The following is a 20,574-nucleotide window of genomic DNA, read 5'->3' as shown; positions in this document are numbered from 1 at the left end:
CACAAACTACTCCAAGGTATTTATAAACAAATTATTAATGGTCACTTCATATTAGCTTTGAGTTCCCTACATTTCTGAACAGATGAACACTCTCCTGCATCTTCAGTTTAAAAAGTATTCCAGTTCCAGAATATAGAAAGTTTTAACATTAAGGCATACATACAGCTATGTTGTTTGCTTTCATTTAATAAAGATCAATTTACTCATACTCAAATACATGGAATGTTGGCACAAAACTAAAGCTCTTGTGGAACAGCTACCAATCATACACAAATATTCTGTGAGGTCCTCTTGACTTGCATTTCTCCGATAGATACACCACAAAATGGCTTTAATAATACAAACTGAATGCTGGATCAAATCTCTAAATAATAAGTAGCAGTTAAAGTAAATGGTTTGCTTTATTTGTAAATTATGTACAGAATACATTTTTTTTTTTTAATTATGATGGAGCAGGAGAAAGAAAACAGCCATCATTTCCAAACCGTGCTGCCTCCTTCACCTGCTGGAGATGACATCTTTCTCTGAACCAGATGTACAAAACCAGTTTGGATTTCCTCAGTTGCTGGCACGCAGTCTGGAGAAAGAGAGAACACTGCAGCCAAATTCAGCACTACCAGCTTTTATATTTTCAGCAAAATACTTCTGCTAAAACTAGTTTTCTTAGGAAAGTTTTCACAATCTTTTGAAAACAAAGTCAAGAAAAATATCAAGAAAGCTGTGGGCTAAGAAGGGCTTTACCTAACTAGCTATCAAATGAGTATAACTAGGAATAATCTGAGATTTGGTCATTCAACTTTTACCTGTTTTACAAAAGCAAGTTTGAGAAGCTAAACTAATTGACCAGTTATGCAAGTACCAGAAAACTATGGTTTTCAGTATGTTTGAGGACGATCTGGGCAATCTATCAATCAATAGAAAACTTGTCAGATTGATAAAACTTCTGTCAATGGCTATTAATGATTAACATAGTACCAAGTAATCAAGTTAATGGTTAAAAAAATGAAGGAACTAGATATAAAACCGTTTGGTAACATGTATATTTCAGCAAACAAAGATGCTACTGTATGGTCTATGTTTTGGTGATCAGCCAACAAAGAAAATCCAACCATTTGCACATACTTAGTCCCAAAACCACAGTGAGTTATGATTTTTCATGTGAAGGCCTGCTTTCGGTATCTTCCTCCTCTTCCTCTTCACAATCCCCTTCGTCCGTTTGCTGTTCCAGTTCCTCTTTTGTGATCATTTCAAAGTCGTTTCCATTTCCACTACTGTGCTGGGACCGGTCGTCTTCACGCCTGTCACTGTCAGTGTCTGAATGCCGCTCTCCTCCCGAGCCGTCTGTTCCCGAGTTCCTCGTTGCTTCTGTTTTCCCATCGTCTTCTTCCTTCTTCTCACTATCTGATTTCTCCTCGCTGTCGTATTTTTGCTGCTTTTTGGATTCTGATTTTTCCTCTTTCTTTAAGTCTGCTTTTGGTCCTTTGTATTCGTGTGTGTACAGGGGCCTGAAGGAGTCAATGAATCCCACGTCCGCTGTAAGGTTTGGCAGGAACCAGAAGTGATGCCTTCCTCCGGTGATGAGCCAGATGATAAGGAAAAGGATGCAGCGAGCTGTATTAAAAAAAAAGGGACATTTGGGTTTTTATTATAAACATCCGCACCGCACAACTACAGTGTAAGAGATATCCCCTACTAAGCCCCACCCCAAGGCAGGGACAGGGGCGACCCTGGGGCAGAAGCCCCCATTCCACAACAGCACTGAGGAATGGTTTATTCTTACCACATCTCCCCACCCCACTAACCACGGACCTTATCCATGATTTAGCCCTGAATCCCCTCTGCTACAGAAATACAAGTGGAAAAAAGCGCTAAAATCCTGGTTACGCCATTCTCACACTGAATCTGTTCTATGTACAGTTCTTGGGTTTGTTTTGCCCTTTTTTTTTTTTTAAACAGAGGCAGTGACACGATCTCCACTCTACAGGGGACACAAAGAGGTGACAGAAGCGTGAGCTCTCTCTCTTTCTGTGGCACAACTGTGACACCCAGTGGGCAGGAGGGAAATACATCCACGGAGCCAGCCTGGCTGCTGCCGACAGCAACGAGCCACCCTTTCGCCTCCCAGTACATCTCAGACCACGTTTAAGGAGCTGGTTGGTCTCTGCCTTTCTAGACCCCGCCTGCTGAGACGGTGAAACCAACACTTACCAACGGCAAGAAGAAGAATACTGGCGACAAAACAGCCTGCGCCTACGCTGAGGTAATAGACACCGACACGCATTTCTGCTGGCCACAGCGGGAACAGAGTTGCAGCTATAACAGCAATCACTAAACAGAAAGGTAGGAGAAAAGCGTGAAAACTGTGATTAGTTTTTCCTGGTATGTGGATAAAAATTCTAGGCTTACTAGTTATTCAAGGCTTAGTGTAGTACGAATTACTGGTAGTATTTTAGGCCTTGACTGAAACCTTGTCTAGTCCCATGGCTCTGGGTAGAGACACACCATTTAGCAACTGTGTGTTTGGTCAACAGAGCAAAGAGAGTTCCTCTGAGGAGAGGGCACGAGCAAACGGGCGAGCAGGGAGCTGCCTAAAACCCACACAGCAGGAAACGGGCGCAGGGAGCTGGGTGGAGATGGTGATGGCCCCAGGGACCAGTCAGAGGCCTGAATATGGTGCCAAGGGATGACACGGATTCTCGGGAAGGGTGGTTCTCCCAGGGCGAGGAAGCTGGAAGGTACAGGTCAAGGGTGTTAGGCCAGCAGTGCAGTGATCTGTTAGCTCACCGATGTCGGTTAGCATCAGTGCTAGTTTAGATTAAAAAAATAAAAGCTGATTGGGCTTATCCTACACAAATACAAGTTCTAGGGTCAGAAAGGTATCGTTCAAAGTTTAAAATCCCTTTAACATCTTTCACATTTTTATATAACCCACATTTGCCTATTGGACAACTTCCTCATTAGCTTAAAGCAACGGAAATAAACAGCGTGCAAACCTGTGCCAGTTCAGACATTTGCTAAAGCACGTTTTGGCTTTTTCTTTTTACCAGGTGTAGCCCCTCCACCCCAAGATCAAAATCCTTATGACTGGTATCAAATCATGCTGACACTGAAGAGCAAAAGCTTTGTCCAGAAGAAAGGCAAACTTCCCCAAGGACAGACAGGCCTGTTGATACTGTGCTTACATTTATGACGTGCTCACCAATATCTACTCTTACTTACCAAGGACAAGTCCCATGGCAAAAGTTTTAAAGTGAACTGGGTCATAGATCCACACATAGACCTAGAACAGAAATGATCTGGTTTACACTTGGAAAACAAGCTCTCTGATAAAGGATTTAATTTATTCCCTCACCCAAGCGCTCACCGCCGTGTTGTAACACTGGGTGCTGACCAACGGGCGCTGTGGTCAGCACCGTGTCGTGGCAGAGGCCGAGGGGCTGCACGCCTGCGGCCCCACACCAACTGCCTCAGCCAGGAGGGGAAGAAGGAAGGGGTTTCCATGCTGTGTAAGAAAACCAGCAGAAATCTCAGACTGGATCTGTCAAAGAACTACTTCATGAAAGAAGCTGTACCCAGAGTAACTTACAGGTGACGTAAAATCCCAGGGAAAACAATCAGACAGTAAAACCAATGGGGAAATGAAAGATTCAGAAGTATCACCGAATCAAGGTTTGGTTTTATCTTTCTTTATTCATTAGTGTTGCTCAGCATGAAGCCAAAAAACTTGTAAAAAAGTAAAAAGTTTCTCAGGTCCACCAAGTGGAAACAAGAAATACTTCTAGCTCTGAAGAGATTCCCTTAGGAGAAAAAAAACAGACTGAACATACGGAACAAAGCAACCAGCTGAAATGCTCAATTCAGCTTAAGTTTGATGGCCTTGGGCAAGTGTAACCACACCCTCTGTTCCACAGCACACCCTTATCTAAATGTCTACAGGTGCAACACTGGGTACCAAATGTTGGTGCGAGAACTGTGGATCCATTTGAATAAGATTTGCTTAGTCTTATTGAAAAAAACTTCTGGGTAAAGTGCAGGATTTTCTGAACTAGAAAAATAGGAGGTTTTTTTTCTTGCCAAACTAAACAGTTTGAACCTTAGCTATTAACTGTGAAAAGCAGCTGCTGATCACTAGAAACCAGCAACCTCCTAGCAGATGTGTTAACAGGAACTACCAGGAGGACACCTTAGAGGCTGTAATACAGTTTTGCAGTGTGATGCAACAAGATTTAATATTCTGCTTCTCACAGGGTATGAAAGTTGACTATACACAGGTGCAGCTCTGCTGTCAGTCAACTGTTCTGTGAGCCCAAACAAACTGAAGAGCACCACTGGTGACTGGGCAATAAGACTGTGTAATATTCAGTGTTTGTAAGTGCAAAATAATGAAGAAAAGGGAAAAACCACCTCTGATGTAAATACACAAGGATTGGCTCTAAATTAGCTACTAAAAAAAAGCTCTTGGGAGTGGCAGTTCTTAAAAAAATGTCAGCTCATTAATAAACAAGAATGTAAATTATGTCAAGACAAGAAGTAAATACTGGTTTACTGCAAATACAGTCCTGCACCCTCATTCTGAATGCCGCATGCCATCCTGGTTACTCCGTGTAAAGACAACAGGGAGGATCAGAGGTGGGTGTGATTCTATACGAGGTGGGATGAAACAGAGAAAGGCAGGTGTAAAAGAACTGACCGAGAAGAGTAAAATAAAGGAAATACATTTTCTGCACAAGTGATTTATTTACAGCATGTGCTGCCACATCTGTTTGATAACCAAAGGTATACAAGAATCTTAGGGGAGATTCCAGTACAGCAACACACAGCAGAGCACTGTATAATTTTGCTGGAGTAAAGACTTACCACTTAAATCTTAAAAGCACAAATATGACTGTACGTTACAGAGCTGTTAAAGAATTAAATTCTTTATCTTCCACGAAAGCAAAGAGAAGTATTTAAGACCACAATTTCAGTGGTAAAGCCAGGATGAGAATCCAGGAAGGCCCCAGTGTCCCCTCTCTGCTCAGATCACAGAGTCAGGCAGCCTCTGGCTGGCAGGTATGTTTGATTTCCCCTCCTGCGATCGAACATCATCTCCTAAAAGGCTTGTGTCTTGTTTAGAAATATTTCAGCGTGCCACAGGATAATTGGAGCTGGAAGGGACCTCAGGAGGTCTCTAGTCCACCCTCCTGTTCGAAGCAGGGTCAGCTGTGAGGCCAGCCCTGGTTAGGCCGGGCTTTACCTAGTCCTTCTTGAAAGCCTCTGGGCATGGCGGCTGCAGAACCCCTGTGGGCAGCCTCCGACACCCGTTACACCCCGAGGACAAACATTTCACCTCACAGCCACTAACACCTAAACGAGTGGCAATTAAGTTTTCTTTTAGATTTTTTTTAAGTTACTGTCCTACATTTATCTCCCTCTAACCTCCTTGCAAATATCTAAAAATCTGATGTTTCAAGATCAGTCATCCAATTGCCATTAATTTTTCTTTCAAAATGTCGAGAAAGTTTTCAGAAATCCAGTAAATTAACCTATTATCTGACAATAATACATTGACACAAAAAGTTAGAAAGTACCCATAAATCTTACCTCATTTCCATCCAAGAAAACTTGGTCTTCATGTGGCTCAAGTTTAAATTTCCTCTTAGTTTCCTTTTTCTTGGGTGTTCCTGGGGTCTCATCCTGAGGACAAACACAAGTTATATATCTATTAAAAAAAAATACAAAAAAATTAAGAGGGTTTTAATTTCTAGTATTTTAATATATTGAGTCTGGTAACTTCCCCAATCTTGAGATCACTTTCACACTTTTTTAAGTAAAGATGCTTTATTTCCTCCTGTTCACATTTATCACCAACTGGGTACCTCAAAAATAAAATTGTAAGGAAAGAGAAATTTTATTTTTAGTTAGTGTCTAAAGACTAGACTGACTTCAGGATTATGTTATGTCTTCAAATGCACAGCAAAGCTCTGCTGATAACAAAGTCTGCACTAAGATCAAGAACAGGGTACAACGCTTCATAAGCACTAACCTGATTAGAATTATTTGGTACCTTGGTGCCGTATTCACCACACGGGCAACCTTTCAGAATCAGGTTCTGCCTGTTTATTCTGTATCCTCCTCAATCTCTTTTTGGATCTTGTGCTTCCTTTTCCCTGTCTCCTGTTTCCTTCCCTTTCCTTATTTCTTTGCTTGAAATTAATGATCTCATTTTTGTCCTGTGTTGTTCTTCAAGTTACTACCCACAGGCTTATATAATCCACTAAAATATAAGTTCAATAATTAACGATTAGTTTAAAAATTAACATTATATTTAATAATGTAACTCTCCAGATGACAGGGAATTGGAGGAGTTCACAACTTTCATAATCAGCATTTTAAAGTACCTCAAAGAGCTGGGTAATCATATACTGGCTTCTATGTTTAGACTGCCAGCAAGATTATTTATAATTCTTTTATTAGCCATGTAGCTTTCTTCTGAGATCTAGACCTTCATACAACAGGCAGACTGCACCTCTCACCAAGTGCCATTGTTTCACTTGGGAGTGTCTGAACGGGAATGACTTTTGAGCACTATCCCACTAACTCTCCCTGGATTCATACCACTCCTTGTAGAAGAAAAACCACATCCCCTCATCAAGTTTCTCCTGCAGGTTCTTAACATTTTAATTTAGGAATTCTGTTCTGCTAATAAATAAATCAGGAATGAAAACATGAAAAAACACATGAAAACTTGTACAGTAATAATAGTTTAAACTATCTGTGTCTCGATGCTAACATACACTTGTACAAAGCACTGCTGCCTGCTGCAGCTGAAGACAAAAAAGAGTTTTTGATTAACTCAGTCCACATTAGGAGATGATGAGGTACACAAAGGCCCAACTGAAGCCTCTTTTTTGCTCTAGATCAAAACTCCAGTTTAAAAAAACCTGGATATTTTAGAGATGAAAACAGGCAAGAAAAAGGTATGTTATATTTTATAACCATCAACCATATTTTCAAACCAACGTAATCTTAATCCGTTAATGTATTCTCTGTTACAGGTTTGTCTCTTCTCTTACTGATAGCACTTACCTTCTTACACTCCTCTTTTTCACCATCCTTTTTCTTTTCCTTTTCTTTCTCCTTCTTAGTTCTTTCATCTTTGCCACTTTCCTTCTTGCCCTTTTTCTCCTCTTCTTTCCCACTTTCAGCCTTTCCTTTTTCCTTTTCTTTCTTCGTATCCTTGTCAGGTTTCATTTTCATCACTTTTAATGCTCGATGAAAGAACTGCTTTTTCAGGAGTCTTAAAGCAAAAGAAGTTAAATGATACATTTAAGTCTGGTTGTGATAATAACGTTTACACTCATGCTATTAAATAACACTCTAGATTATTTAATATAATCATGAATAGCAGGATTGAAAGACAGAGGTCATCATCATCTGCTCTATTTGCAAATAAATACACCAGACCTAGTTATTCTGTGTCTCACCTCTTGCTTTGCTTTTTTTTGTTCACCTGCTCAAAACTGGGTAAAACACATACTTTTCTGTGGCAGCATTTTGCCTAGATATAAGTGAATACTCGAGATATAGGATGGAGAAACCCACCAGGTCAATTTAATTATCTTTCCCGTCAACGCAACTGCATCCAATATTTATTTTCAAGTTCCTGTCAGTGTATTTCATAGCAAAAGTAAGGAAGTGGGCATATGGCTTATCAAATTCCTCAGCGAGAGGTGCAGGATGAGTAACAGCACCCTGTTGAAACTGCAGTGCATGTGCATGCATCCCAGTCACGGCGGCTACAAACGTACCTTAGAGCGAGCGTATCTACGGCCCGCGGGGCACCAGGAAACAGTGTTTATAGTCTTAAGGTTGTCACCAACCAGTAACGCCCTCAAAAGGATCACAGCCGAATTCTGAGTAGGAAGAGCAGCACAGAATGCCGCTTGTCAGACTGCGAGACGCAGCGGGCTGGGAAATCCAAGCACTTTCACATCGAAAATCCTGGTCCTATGGCTCCAAATTGATGCGATTTGGTTTCTCACACCTCTTGCTGCAGACCAGATCCTTATGCTGGACTGCTCCTTGCATTAGGAAAACTCGCTGAAGGGAGAGGAGTCATTCCACCAATTAAATTTACGTGCATGCTGACTACCAAGCAAAGTTGTTTCAGACATATAAAAAAAACCTTCCCTCAGACAACTGTTGATGTGACTTCTCTTTCCAACAGCAGAAAATCACTTGTTTGGGAGAAACTACTTTTCTTCACAGCTGGAAGTTTAGGGGGCTCGGTTACAGGAGAGGTCCGGCCTGCAGGCCAACTCTTTCACTTGCAGGAGCTACCTCTGGCTCTGACGGAATATCAAACGATGGGGCTGGGCGAGACCTACGGCTCGGAGCAGGCAGTCGCGGCGCCAGCACGGCCAACAGCCAGGTCCTGACGCGGGACAGACCTTGACATGGTTACTGAAGTCCAGGCTGCTTGCTGATCCCAACTTGTCAAACCTCTATAGATCCGCTGAACAAAGCATTACTAATGTAGCTTATTTGTGAACAAAACCCCTCAAAAGAAAATTTACTGAACCAAAATCAATATATAAGTGTACTGGGAGACCTTATGTACTGGGAACAGTGTTATGAATTCAGTTAGTAACTTGTTTTAAATACACAACTGATTGATGCAGTTGACATAGGATGAAGGAGCAGGATCTGATGTTTGGTTTTTGTTTGACAGGGCAGGTAAAACAAGCAATAGCCACACCAACAGAGTTAAGGTACTTGTTTTTAATATGAGTACAAGACTAAGCAGCGTCTTATACTGAAGAGATTATTTTTGTATTAAGATATTCCTCCATCCCTTCCAAAAGGCAAAGGAAGTGGACAGCACTAACATTTAAAACTCTAAAACCAGCTTCACTACCCAAGATGGCCTTAGCATTATTAGCAATACAGAGGCGAGCATGAGAAACCCAACTGCAGACGCAGTACAGTGCCAAACGGATCATCTGGTGATAATGATACTGGTGATAAACATCAGTGCTGGGAACAGAGGGTGGAACTGATTTTCTCCATGCACTACAGGCATTCTTTACACTACTGAAGCTGAAGGACTTAACCAACTGTCGCCTCATCTGGTGCTTTAGTAACTGAAGACAAACACACAGACTCCTACCTCAGTCCAAAGACTCCGGGAGGCAAAACTTCTGTTTTTTTTTTTTTTACTTGTATTAAAATAATGCTCTTTTCTAAACTTTCTTGAAGAAAGTAAGAGGATTGAAGCTCAAATACAGAATCAGCCCTGCCTCAGGCCTGGAACTGGGGGGAAGAATCTCACCTTGCTGGATGGCCATCTAAGAGAGGCCAGAAAAAAAGACTAAATATTAGCCATATTCTTCATTTCTAAGTAGCTTTCACAGAGCTCTCCAAGTGTATGCAGTCCTCTTAACCCTCATGTCTGCCCCAAACCAGGCACAGTCAGAATAAGCCATTCACCTAAACAAAGCACTTGGCGTACACTAAGCAGCAGGGTCACACCACCTGAGAGGCATAAATCAAACCTCAAAGTCCAGCTTCCGCCACGAGGGTGGACTGGGTCCGCAGGAAGGAGTGATTGGAGAGCTCTGACCCTACTAACTTCAAATAACGATGAAATTTAGAAAAATAGTTTTGTTCATCTTGCTGCCCTAAGCAGCATAATGAAAACATGAGAGAGTTTTGAGAACAAAGATGATGAAACTACATTATTTCCACCCTCAAACACAGTAATAAAAATACAATAATTTTCACATACAACCACAGATGTTTTAGAATGCACGAAGCCTAAGTGAAATTGCTTCCTAAATAACAAAGACATCTTGACAACTACAGTCATTAATAAAATTAATGTATTAGGCTAGGTCATACCTGTTGCAGTAATCAACTACAGACTCTCGGGTTGTAAATAAAGCCTCTTCTCCTTTCTTTGCCTTTGCCCATTTAGAATCCAGGAGGCAATCCACAGCTTTGGAGGCTAGAGGGAAAAATGGAGTTAGAAATACTTATTTTAACATTTAGTCTACGTTCCTTGAACCAAATCAAGCAGTCACTTCTGGTGATGTTCCACATCCTCTTAATCTTTAAAGATTTAGCTACTATTTAAAGACTAGCTACTATTCTGAAATACAGCACTCCTGACAGCCACACACCTTTCAATCACAGGGCAAAAAGTTTATTGTGTTTACTTCAGGCTGATAAGATTAATTTTATGGTAATCTAATGCCAAGATAAGTTTTCAAAACCAAACTGTAAGGTCAGTCCTTACTAGATAAAGCACTAATAATAAAAACAACACAGCCCCTCCCACACACCCCAAGTACAATGTTAGAAGAAGAAAGTTTCATTCCCTGGTTAAAAGTCACCCTACCAATAAAATAATCCACTCGGTGACCCATCATGTTGGTGGATTTTGTTGGACAGTTGAAACGTAAGTATTTAGCAACAGCCTTCTCCTCTTTGAATGGCTCACCGACCTCCTGCAACAGTAAAAGTGCAAAATTAATACAGTTTTAAACACATGGGAGACACACACATTCGGGCTTAAAAATCAGGTATTGCAAAGTCTTCGTTATGTTATGTCAACATATAAATAACAAACAGAATGTAGAAGATGGGAAAATAGTCATTTTTCCCAAGAATTTTCTGTCTATATAAAGCAAAAAAGCATTCCTTTGCGAACTCCTTGAGCAGCTTTAAAAAGAGCAAACTAAAGGAGGAACTAAGAGGAAAGCAGGGAGCACATGGGAAGCTGCTTAAGGCACACAAGCTTGGATGAAAACAGTTGTGAAGCTGAGAGCAAAGAAAAACAACAGAGCGAGGAATGAGCACGTATGAAATGGCAGCAGTGCAGGCATACTGACAGAATACAAAGCAGCTTGAATTTCACATGAAAGAGGAGAAAACCACATTGCAAAGAAGTTGAAGGATTTGGCTTGAAAATTTCAGTACCACTGCGTGACTACAAAATGACTTGAACATCAGAGTACACCGGAGGAGATTCTTCCAACCTAGAGACTAGAAGCATCGGGATGAAGCACAGCGGGATGAAGCAAAGCAGGATGAAGTACACGAATGCCAAAAGAGCCGTTTTAGGAAAAGGGAGGCCCAGGCGTGCATGCATCCATAAATCCTGTGCATTTACCAACTTGCAGAGAGGTATTAGAATTCAAAGATTTGTAAGACAGAAGGATGGAGATGCGCATTTCCAATTATGTCAAATTAAGACCCAATATTTGTAAGCAGGAAAGGAAGACCTTTCTGATGTTCCTGCTTCATAAAACCGCATCTGAAACAAACATTTGGCATATTACACTGACTCATGCAAACTTCCTCAAAAATTCCTTTCTGGAAGTGTGCTTTTAATCAGTAAGGCTTAATTCTCCAAATCCCCCTGCTACTCACAGATCAATAACAGAGAAACACTAGGACATCTTTTCAGACTGCCAGTTACCTTTTCTGTACCTATTCTTCTCATGCTGGCCAAAGAAATACATTACAGAAGCCACAAAACAGATTGAATTCTATAGATTCCTGTAAATCACCAGAGTCTATTTAAAGACATAATGTTTTTAAAGGTCAATAAACATATACACCCTCCATTACTGCTTTTAAGATGTAAAACCATATAGCAGGAAGCACGTTAAGGGGAAATGCAAGGTCAAATAGATGTTGTTGCACCAGAATAAAAACTTCAGATGGTGAGAGTTGTTAATTTTCAACAGTCTGCACAGCTAACTTGCAAAATCAACTGGTTAATGAATTATCCTTCTAGATGGGACTGTTGCTTTTCCCATCTGAGGACAATTTTAAAGAGAATAATATAGACATAAGATATCCAAATGACCAAAAGACTCCATAGTTTGTTAGTCCTGAGATTATTGAGATTTTTTTCAAGTCTAAATTCTTCATACACGTATAGAAATATGCTCTCACACTCACCAGTTAGTTTCAAAAACATGTGCTCAAATTAAGCCAGACAATCCCAACAGTCTTCATACAGATTACATTAACTTCTCCACGTTCAATCCTTTTTTTCCTTCTTTTTAAATTTTAAAAATCCATATAAAACATCAGATAACACACAGAAAACTATTCACTAACTGACAGTGCATGTATATGCATAATTTATGTACTGCGGTTTGATGTCTCCTTATATGGTACAGTTGTACCAGTAATTGTAAATCACTGATTTACAAACTACCAAGTTTGGTACCAAAACAGATTTGGTTTAATAGCAACAAAATGAGTTACAATGCATTTAAAGAAAATGAGCGAGCGCGTACCATTGTTGTTACCATGTGGCACACATGCTAAGGTACCACGGAGACTGATGACTGATGCAGCCAACTGTTTCAAAATAATGCTTTTCTAGTATTTCCTATCAGCAAATTAAACTTGGAACAACAACTCACAGGACAAATATTGTTCTTCACAGCACAGACAGTAAAACAGTCAAGAGAAACTACAGATATTCACATCAATATTACTTCCTCTGCTAATTTTTTTTCTTCCTAAAATATTTATGATCCTGCTAGGTCATGTGATGTGCTGTGCAGGCAGTGGCTGGCACCAAGAGATTTTTTTTTTTGATTGCTCCTTACTATCCATTGCTTTGTTCTTTTCTGTGGGATAGTTTCACACCATCCCAAACAAAAAAATCTTCCCTGTGAGAGAGATTGACACAGCTTAACTGAGCTTATTCTGAGAAAGTTTCCTCTGCAATTTAATCTTCATTTTTCATCTTATTTTCATCCCTTTATTTGCAGAGCCAGGCTTCTGTTAAAATATTAGAACAGACGACTGACAGAAAATAACATTACGTTTCATCATAAAATCAACAAAAGCACTGAAAATTTCAGTATCCTAAGCGCAACTTTTTAAAGATGCAGTTCAACTGATCTTTATGTTCAAGTTGTAAAAATAGCCAAAACCCAGGCACTGTAAGTCTCCTTATACATTTGGAAAAAGATTATATAAGTGAATCAAGGGGTATTTCTCAATAAATTATAAAGGTTTAAAACAGATGACACAGCCTTAAAAAGCATATGAAAACTTGAGGATATTTAAAGTTTGCTTTTACAGGAAAGACAGAAAGATTCAAGAAACATCTCAGGCAATATGTTTCTGGAATGCTGTAAAATGTCTTCTCAATTAAAATTCTACAATTAAACTGTTCTCAAGGAATTAAAAAAATAGGATAGTGTCAAGCTTCCAAATACTTCTGCTCTAGATTTTGGTTTAGACCCTTGCACCTATTTTTACATACCAAAAAATGCATGTTGTCACTAGACAGCATGTAAAATGTTGAGATTTATGATCCCTGATAATGTACAGACTCTGGAAGAATGCCATTAAAAATAAAACAAAACCCAATTTCTTATTTATCTAGACAGAAGAACCCCATCTACAGGAAGACAGGAAAAGCAGTGTTCAGTCTACCTACTTACTAGAAATGCACTGACATTTTAAAATTTTTAAGAATAACTCTCAAGCATTCCTATCAAAATTCTGCCTTATATGAATTCATAAAACGACACTGAGATTTTCAAACCCAGGGACCTTCCACACCCACTGAAGTGAAAGGAAAACACTAATCAAATTATTTTTTTACCATTATCTCCCAAATATAAGTATAGGAGAGTGCATTCTGAACGTCCTTCCATACACTCAAGTAGTTCCCAGTTAATTCAACCTCCAACTGGGACCGCAGCAGCAGCGAGGCCCGTACACATTAAAAATTAAAGCATCTGAACTGAGCTATTAAAACCAGCATGCCCATGAGCTTCCTTCTCCCTCTCATCTCTACCCAAGTAGGACTTATTCAGGTCTCTTACTCCTGGAACCACTCAGTGGATGTCAAAAGGCCAAAGCGTATTTGCGGTTTGAAATTTCACTCATTTTTTTTTTTCCCCTTTGCATCACAGCTGTGAGAAGACAGGCACGACCCAAGACAGGATGATTTCCTTCCACAACACTGTAATATAAACAAGGTTTCTGGAAAATCAGAACAGAGAACAGAGTAAATGACAACCATCACTAACAAGACAAGTTATACCACGTGCAGACAAACACATTACAGGGATTTATGCTCCTCTGTTTTAAAGCAACCATCAAAATTCTTTGATTTCAATAAAACATCTAGTTTATTTCTTTGCTCTTACATCTGAGAACTTTGACTTTCAGAACACCATCCCTCACAAAAGACTTCTGAAGCCTGATAGTTTATACAGTTTTCAGATAAGGAAAAGAAGAAATTTAAGCACATTTGTCACGCGCAGCCTGTTTAAGCTGAGGTTATGTCAAAAATGACACTGTTAACCCTTGTTTCATCCCTCACATCTCTCCTCATATTATAAGGACATTACAGCCACATTAGCGTTATCTTCTCTGAAGATGGTCTGAGCACATCAAAGCTTGAGCTAAATCACAAGATTATCTTTTTCCTTTCCCTGTTGACTCTCAGGAACTTAGCCTAGAAGATGTTCTGTGCCAGGAGAGCAGGTACTCCTCATCCATCCTGCTGAAACATTTATATTTTGCCCAAAATAAATCAAGGTGCAGTAGGACAGAGAAAAAGCACACAAATTAACATGATTCGATAGATCACTGGGTGGGAGTGAGTAGGGGGTAAACAAACACGTTAGGGTCTTAGGACTTGCTCTTAGGACTCCATCTGTATTTTCTTCAGTGACTAATAAACATGAAATTGTCCGACTCTTGCACTGATGACCAGTACATGGATTGCCCCAGGTCTTTGAAAAGAAACTGTGGCAGAGCCATGCAGAGAAACCAGTTCTTCTGGATTACTGTGGCTGTGTGCTAGCCACAAGACATTAACTTTTCTTCACAGAAAAAGATTAACAGATTTTTTTTGTCCTATACATATCCTACAAAGTATTTGTCATCATCTTTCTTTCTTTTCAGCCATCACTAATTTTTTTGAGCACAAGCTGTAAACTTACAGGTTCTAAAACACATGCCAAAGGAGCAATGTACAATACTTTGAAGCCAAAACATGCCAGCTTCAGTCCTCTTCTAACCCTAGGCCAGTTGTTTCGATGTTTTCCCTTCCCACATCCAAAAACTTAACTCAGATTTTCAAAAGACAGTGACTTTTCTTTTACTGCCAAGTGGGGCTGCTACTTTTAATTCCTATTTTTCACCCCTCACTTTGTTTCTTCCTCCTCTATCACCTGATACCATTCATTTTTGAAGGAGTTATTTAGCCATTCTCCTTTGCTATCATCCCACTCAGCTTTACTAGAATTTAGGAGAAAATAAAGACAAACGGGCAAGCTGGATTAAAATCCGCATTACTGGAAAACCATTGCACTGTAATTTCTGAAGATCCTTTCCACCCTCATTCACAAAAAACTCTAAGCACAGGGAGCAGCAATGCAGCTCTTGCATTTTCCTATCAGCAGAGCCCAAATCACAATGTGACAGAACCGTAGGCTACAACAGTTAGTATCGATTAGTAGATGTCCTTCATCAGGAGAATCTCAAAGCCTGAATTCAGAGATTCAAGAGAAAAAAATAAGTCAAGAAGTATGTGTCATTAATGGCACGCACACGGCACTGATGCCACCTCAGCCATCAATCTGCAGTGAGACATCTGCCTAAGAACTGTTTTCTCTATTAGTAAGAGCAGTATTTATATGCATTAACATTTCTAAAGTAGAGGATGCAGCACTAAGGTGCTGTACAAGTGCTATTAATCTCAACGCAAAGCTAAACAAAACTTCACATGGGCAGAATAAAACTGTGCACAATGGAATCTGGCCAATGTAATTAAAACTTAATGCCTACTTAACAGTCAAATTGCAGACCTGCCAACAAAGTGCCACGTGTTACCCAGCTGAATGCTTGTCAAAGTAACCAACTCTGAAGATTTTGTGCTTAAGTGAGTATTTCAGGATACATATGGAACCGTATTTTTTTCCAAGAAATGGAAAAAGCTTTGATCAGGTTGTTGGAATAACAGGCATTCAAAGACTTCTCCCATGTTTTGAGATGTATCTGTCTAAAGAAAAATATTAAACTAGCCATTAGACAACATATGTTGGTTTTCTTTTAATGTCCTTTATATACAGCAGGCATTCTTGATTTCAGAAATTTGAATCATGTTGGAGCCCACTGGCTCAAGCAATCTCCATCCTACAGAGCAGCCTCTTTTCACTACTCCATGTCTGAAGTAATCTCCATGTTAATTGCAGTTAAATTACTGTTAGGAATGACACTTTGAGAACTTTAAAATGTCTTTGTTCAAACTTTTGAAGGTAAGATTTCGACAACTTCCATTACTTTCAGCTTGTTGCCAGAGGAAGAGTCTAAGCTATGCAATACAGATTGGGCAATGTGTCTTTCTGGAAATGCATTCTCTAAAAGACATTTTCCCTGTTACCACTTCTGATGGAAAACACAGAAAGTAGGCTTGACAGAACGTTGATCTACCTTATCGAGACCTTCTTCATGTCTCATCTCAGGTGTAGCTAGCTGACCTAACTCCCACGAGTCCAATCTTGATGGCAGACATCAAATCCTATAAAAATTATTCAGAATCCAGGTTCCGTACACACAGCACTTGTAATTGAACTGTATTAAATCAGTCTCTTCCACAGCTAAATACACCGCCTCCTCCTAAGAATCTTACTCTTGTCAAGAAATACAGCTCTCCTTAATGACAGTGGGGTATTCAAATGTCAGACTTGCATACAGTATGATAAATAGTCTCTTTATTAACAGGTACACATCACCCTATAATAAGTACCCGCTTCTAAAGCACCTGAAACACCTACAAATAAAAATCCCACACTTCATTTTAGAAGAAGAAACTTGCAGCATAACCTGAAACATGATAATCATACTGTAACTATGCCAGTAAAGTTCAAAAAGCTTTAAAAAAAAAAAAAACAAAACCAACCACCAAGAAAAATACAAGTTGTTTTATTCACTGACCAACTAAGCACACCCTTTGGGCACTCAACAGTATTCTTTGTTCCCATTATTGTTGACATACACTGGGAAACAATGAACATGCAAACCACATTTATCTACAACATTATATCACAAATTTAGGCCACAATCTTAAACCGTAAGTGTCTGCACCCAGACATCGATTTAATTACTAACAATCGATGGGGGAAATACTTTTACTGCTAACAGTCTGGAAATTAAGCATGTGCTTAAGTGCCTGCAAGACCACAGCCTTGGGTATTATACAAAACATTAGATTACATTTAATTTGTTTTTGATGGATGCTTTATTGAGCTGTTGTCATCCTTGGTAAGGGACAGTCTGTAACGATTACGAAAAGAGAATAATTCTGTAGTGTTTTACAATAATTCATTGAATGTGAGTGATTGATAAGGCTTGCTTAACAAGATTTTGATTAACTACTCTCCACATTTCTCCCCCCCCCCTCCGCCCCAGTAATTTGAATTAAAGGGAAAAAAAGGAACCATTAAAAAGAGGAACCATTACAAGCACAGGCACATCTCCATCTTCTTGGGGGAAGGGAAAGTGGGCTGGGAAGGGAAAGGATGAGAAAGGAGAGGGCAGCCAAGCAGAAGGATGACATATGAAGTGTATGTACACTGTTGAACGGCTCTACGATTTCTCTCATGAATATTATCTCCACTTACAGCAGAGCAATAAATCCCAAACAAACACTGTTTAGGCTTAGTGTTAATAATACATGATAGTAACAGGCATTATAGTAACTGAGGCTGTAACTATGCCCAAAACATGGATCAAAAAACCTCTGTGAAACTCGTTAAAAGTGACATATTGAGAAGTTCAGACTTCCAGGTAAGTGAAAATACCTAAGCAGTCTTCACTTTGCCTTTAGTGACACCACATCACTATCACTACATTTTAACATGATCTCAAAGCTGATTAGGTCTATTTTTAGACGCGGTTGTTTGTTTACGTTTTCCAACCCCAAATTTCCTTTCCTTACCGCATCATTTCCTGGCTGGAGCACGTTTGTTTTTAAGATGCTTCTACCATCTGTCCCACGTCTTTTGCTTACGAATCACTGGAACAGACACGCTGGGTGCCAGCTCTCGGCTAAGGTGGCCGCTCGCCTGGGGATCCTGTGTTGTTATACCACACTAAGCTATTGTTCGACGTTGGTAACGGGTGAAACCCTAAGTATAACACGGCGGTTACAAACAGTAACAGTTCCAAATCTCACCCTCTGCTCATCAAGACGATGCAGTTCTGAGGGCGCAGACCCGCCGGGCCCTCGGATAAAGGCGAGGCCCGGGCTAACGGGTGGGCCGGGTGCCCCGCCGCCGGCCGCCCCTCAGGCCCCCGCCGCGGCAGCCGGTGCTGGGGGGGCCCGGGGCGGCGGCACCCCCGAAACGCTCCTACCTGTACTTCGCCGCCGCGCAGCGGGCTCCAGCGTTACTCGGTATTTACCAGGATTTACGAATTTGCTAGAAAATTCTCAGGAAAACCTGTCGCCTGGTGCCAGCCCGGGCTTTTACCGAGCTCCGGTGAGGCGCTTCTCCCGCGCTCCCCACCCCCCACCGCCTGCGGGGCTCCCGCTGCCCCGGCGGCGACCGAGACGACGGCGCTTCCCTCACCGCCGGCTCCCGCGGGCCGCCCGGCACCGCCCGCCGCCACCTCGCAACGGCACGGCGTCGGGGCGGGGAGGCCGCAGAACCGGGAAGAGGGGGAAGCTCCTCTGAGGGGCGGCCGGGCCGCCCGACGCAGCCCACCCGGCGGGGCCGGGCCACCCTGAAGCCGGGGAGGGCGTACGAGCCGGGCAGGGAGGGAGAAGCTCGGCTACCTGGATCCGCTTCCTGTGCCTCCGCCGCTCCGCCATGTTGTCCCCGTCTGCTCCGCCGGTGACGTGAGCCGGGAGGCGGAGGGGGGGGAGGGGGGGGGGATGGCGGCGGCGGCCTCGCGAGAGGCGGCGGGAGCCGGGGGAAGGGCGGGAAGGCCGCGCCCCCTCAGCCGCCTCAGCCCGCGTCGCCTCCGGCTCCTCGCCGAGTGGTGTCGGGGTCTGAGGGGAAAACCGGCTCGCAGCGTCCCCGCGGTGGATCTGGGTCAACCCTGGTTCAGAGGCGTCGCTGCCCGGCCGAAAGGGCTGGGCTGGGCCCCGTATCAGCCCTCTCCCCGCCCCCGGTAGCAGTCTGGTTAATGAGAAACTCCCCGCGGGGGAGATGTGGCCTCTCAGGCTCCAGGGCCCGGGCCTCGCCCCGCGGTGCTCAGGCCTCATCGTCTAAAGTCCAACTTCCAGATGGACATGGAGGCCTCTCGCCGCCCGGTTCCCCCGCAGGCAGCCGGGGCTGCGCGTCAGGGTTTACCCAGGGCAGGAGGCAGCGATGCAGCCACGTCCTGGCCATGTCTGCAGGCTGGACGAAGCCGGGGTGCCTGTCAGGGCTCAGAAGTCTCACTTGGTATCTGAAGAGCTAGCCCATCCTGCTGGAATAAAGGTGCTCCAGCTCTTTGTCAGTAAAAATGTATAGTTTTGATACTCCTAAATAGGATATTAGGCCTTAAAAGATGCTTGATGTAGCAGGCCTTTGTTAGTTGTTACTTATTTAAACAGCCTCTGATTACTCAGACCTTTTCATGTACTTCAGAATTAGATTCAGAAAGCAACCTATATAAAGTAAAATGGCCTTCTGTCAGAGGTCGTCCCGCATGCTTTCACTATGAGGTCACCCAAGTTAGCAAAGCCTATAATGGTTTATCCTGGCTCCATGTTTCCAAACCACACCCTGGCACTTTGGGATGGAAAAGTATGTGCAGTCCTGTATGGTCTTGTCCAGTTCTTTCAAATCTTGTTGCCCCTTCCCGTTCTTACGATTTTTGGAACCTCTCAGAGTGAAAACTAGGTAACTAAAAGCCTAAAATTGTTTCCAGCAGCGTATTTGCCCCTGAGTCACCGTGCCAGTTTTTGTGCTTTTTCTGGTACGACATCCTTTGAATGTTTTCCTTTTGCTGTTGCTGGGCAGAAAATCTATACAAGTTACAAATTAAGCTGACTGACTGCAGAGTGAATGAACTATAAAAGTGTAATTCAAAAGATAAAATTGTAGGCATAGGGAATTAGAGTTTTTATGTTACAATAAAACAATGCCTTGTAAAAAGTAGGCAAACTGCATTTATTTTAAAAATACGTTTTTAAGTTTAACAGTTATTTCATGTGCTTAACTTACAGTAACATAAAAGCACATCTGAAATGGGGGCTTTCTTGTGGAAGAAGTTTTAGCCATCTGTAACTTCGGGCTTGCTAATAATACACAATGCCTGCAGTAAGGGTTCGAGCACAGTGTAGCTCAGAGCTCCTCTGCTATCCCTGCACAGGCACAAGCTGAACTTCAGCTGTGAAACTCCTCCCTGCTCTATGGGAGAGGCTGTTTGGAACCACGTGCCTGTCCGCTAGCTGCCCTCCTCGTGAAGAGTGCAATCGCCTCGTGATGGGTCTCATTCCAGATCATCATCCCTCATACCTCTACTTTCAGGCTCTTTTAAGGTCTTACGTCCCATATGCCTTCCGTGTCTTGGAATCTAGTGCTGATTCATAAACCCACCTTTAATGCT

General features: G+C 41.8%; 1 protein-coding gene across 4 annotated transcripts; it reads right to left on the bottom strand.

Moving 5' to 3' along the window:
- Positions 1-168: 168 nt before the first annotated feature.
- On the bottom strand, positions 169-18,962 carry SEC62 (SEC62 homolog, preprotein translocation factor). Of its 4 annotated transcripts, none has more exons than XM_074878478.1 (9): positions 18,812-18,962; positions 10,382-10,490; positions 9,883-9,988; positions 7,069-7,279; positions 5,584-5,676; positions 3,220-3,280; positions 2,209-2,328; positions 1,123-1,611; positions 169-577 (listed from the first exon to the last, which is right to left on the bottom strand). In XM_074878478.1, exons 1-8 carry the CDS (start codon positions 18,845-18,847, stop codon positions 1,145-1,147), a joined length of 1,203 nt encoding a protein of 400 aa, XP_074734579.1. In that variant the 5' UTR covers positions 18,848-18,962; the 3' UTR covers positions 169-577; positions 1,123-1,144. The 4 variants fall into 4 exon arrangements, with proteins under 4 accessions (XP_074734579.1, XP_074734581.1, XP_074734578.1 ...); XM_074878480.1 differs by adding an exon at positions 17,975-18,110 and having other exon boundaries at positions 169-1,611; positions 18,812-18,867; XM_074878477.1 differs by having other exon boundaries at positions 169-1,611.
- Between the last annotated feature and the right edge of the window lie 1,612 nt (positions 18,963-20,574).

Source organism: Strix uralensis, chromosome 9 (assembly GCF_047716275.1).
Source record: "Strix uralensis isolate ZFMK-TIS-50842 chromosome 9, bStrUra1, whole genome shotgun sequence".
In the NCBI taxonomy this organism is placed as follows: domain Eukaryota; kingdom Metazoa; phylum Chordata; class Aves; order Strigiformes; family Strigidae; genus Strix; species Strix uralensis.
This window is presented reverse-complemented; position numbering and strand designations above follow the sequence as displayed.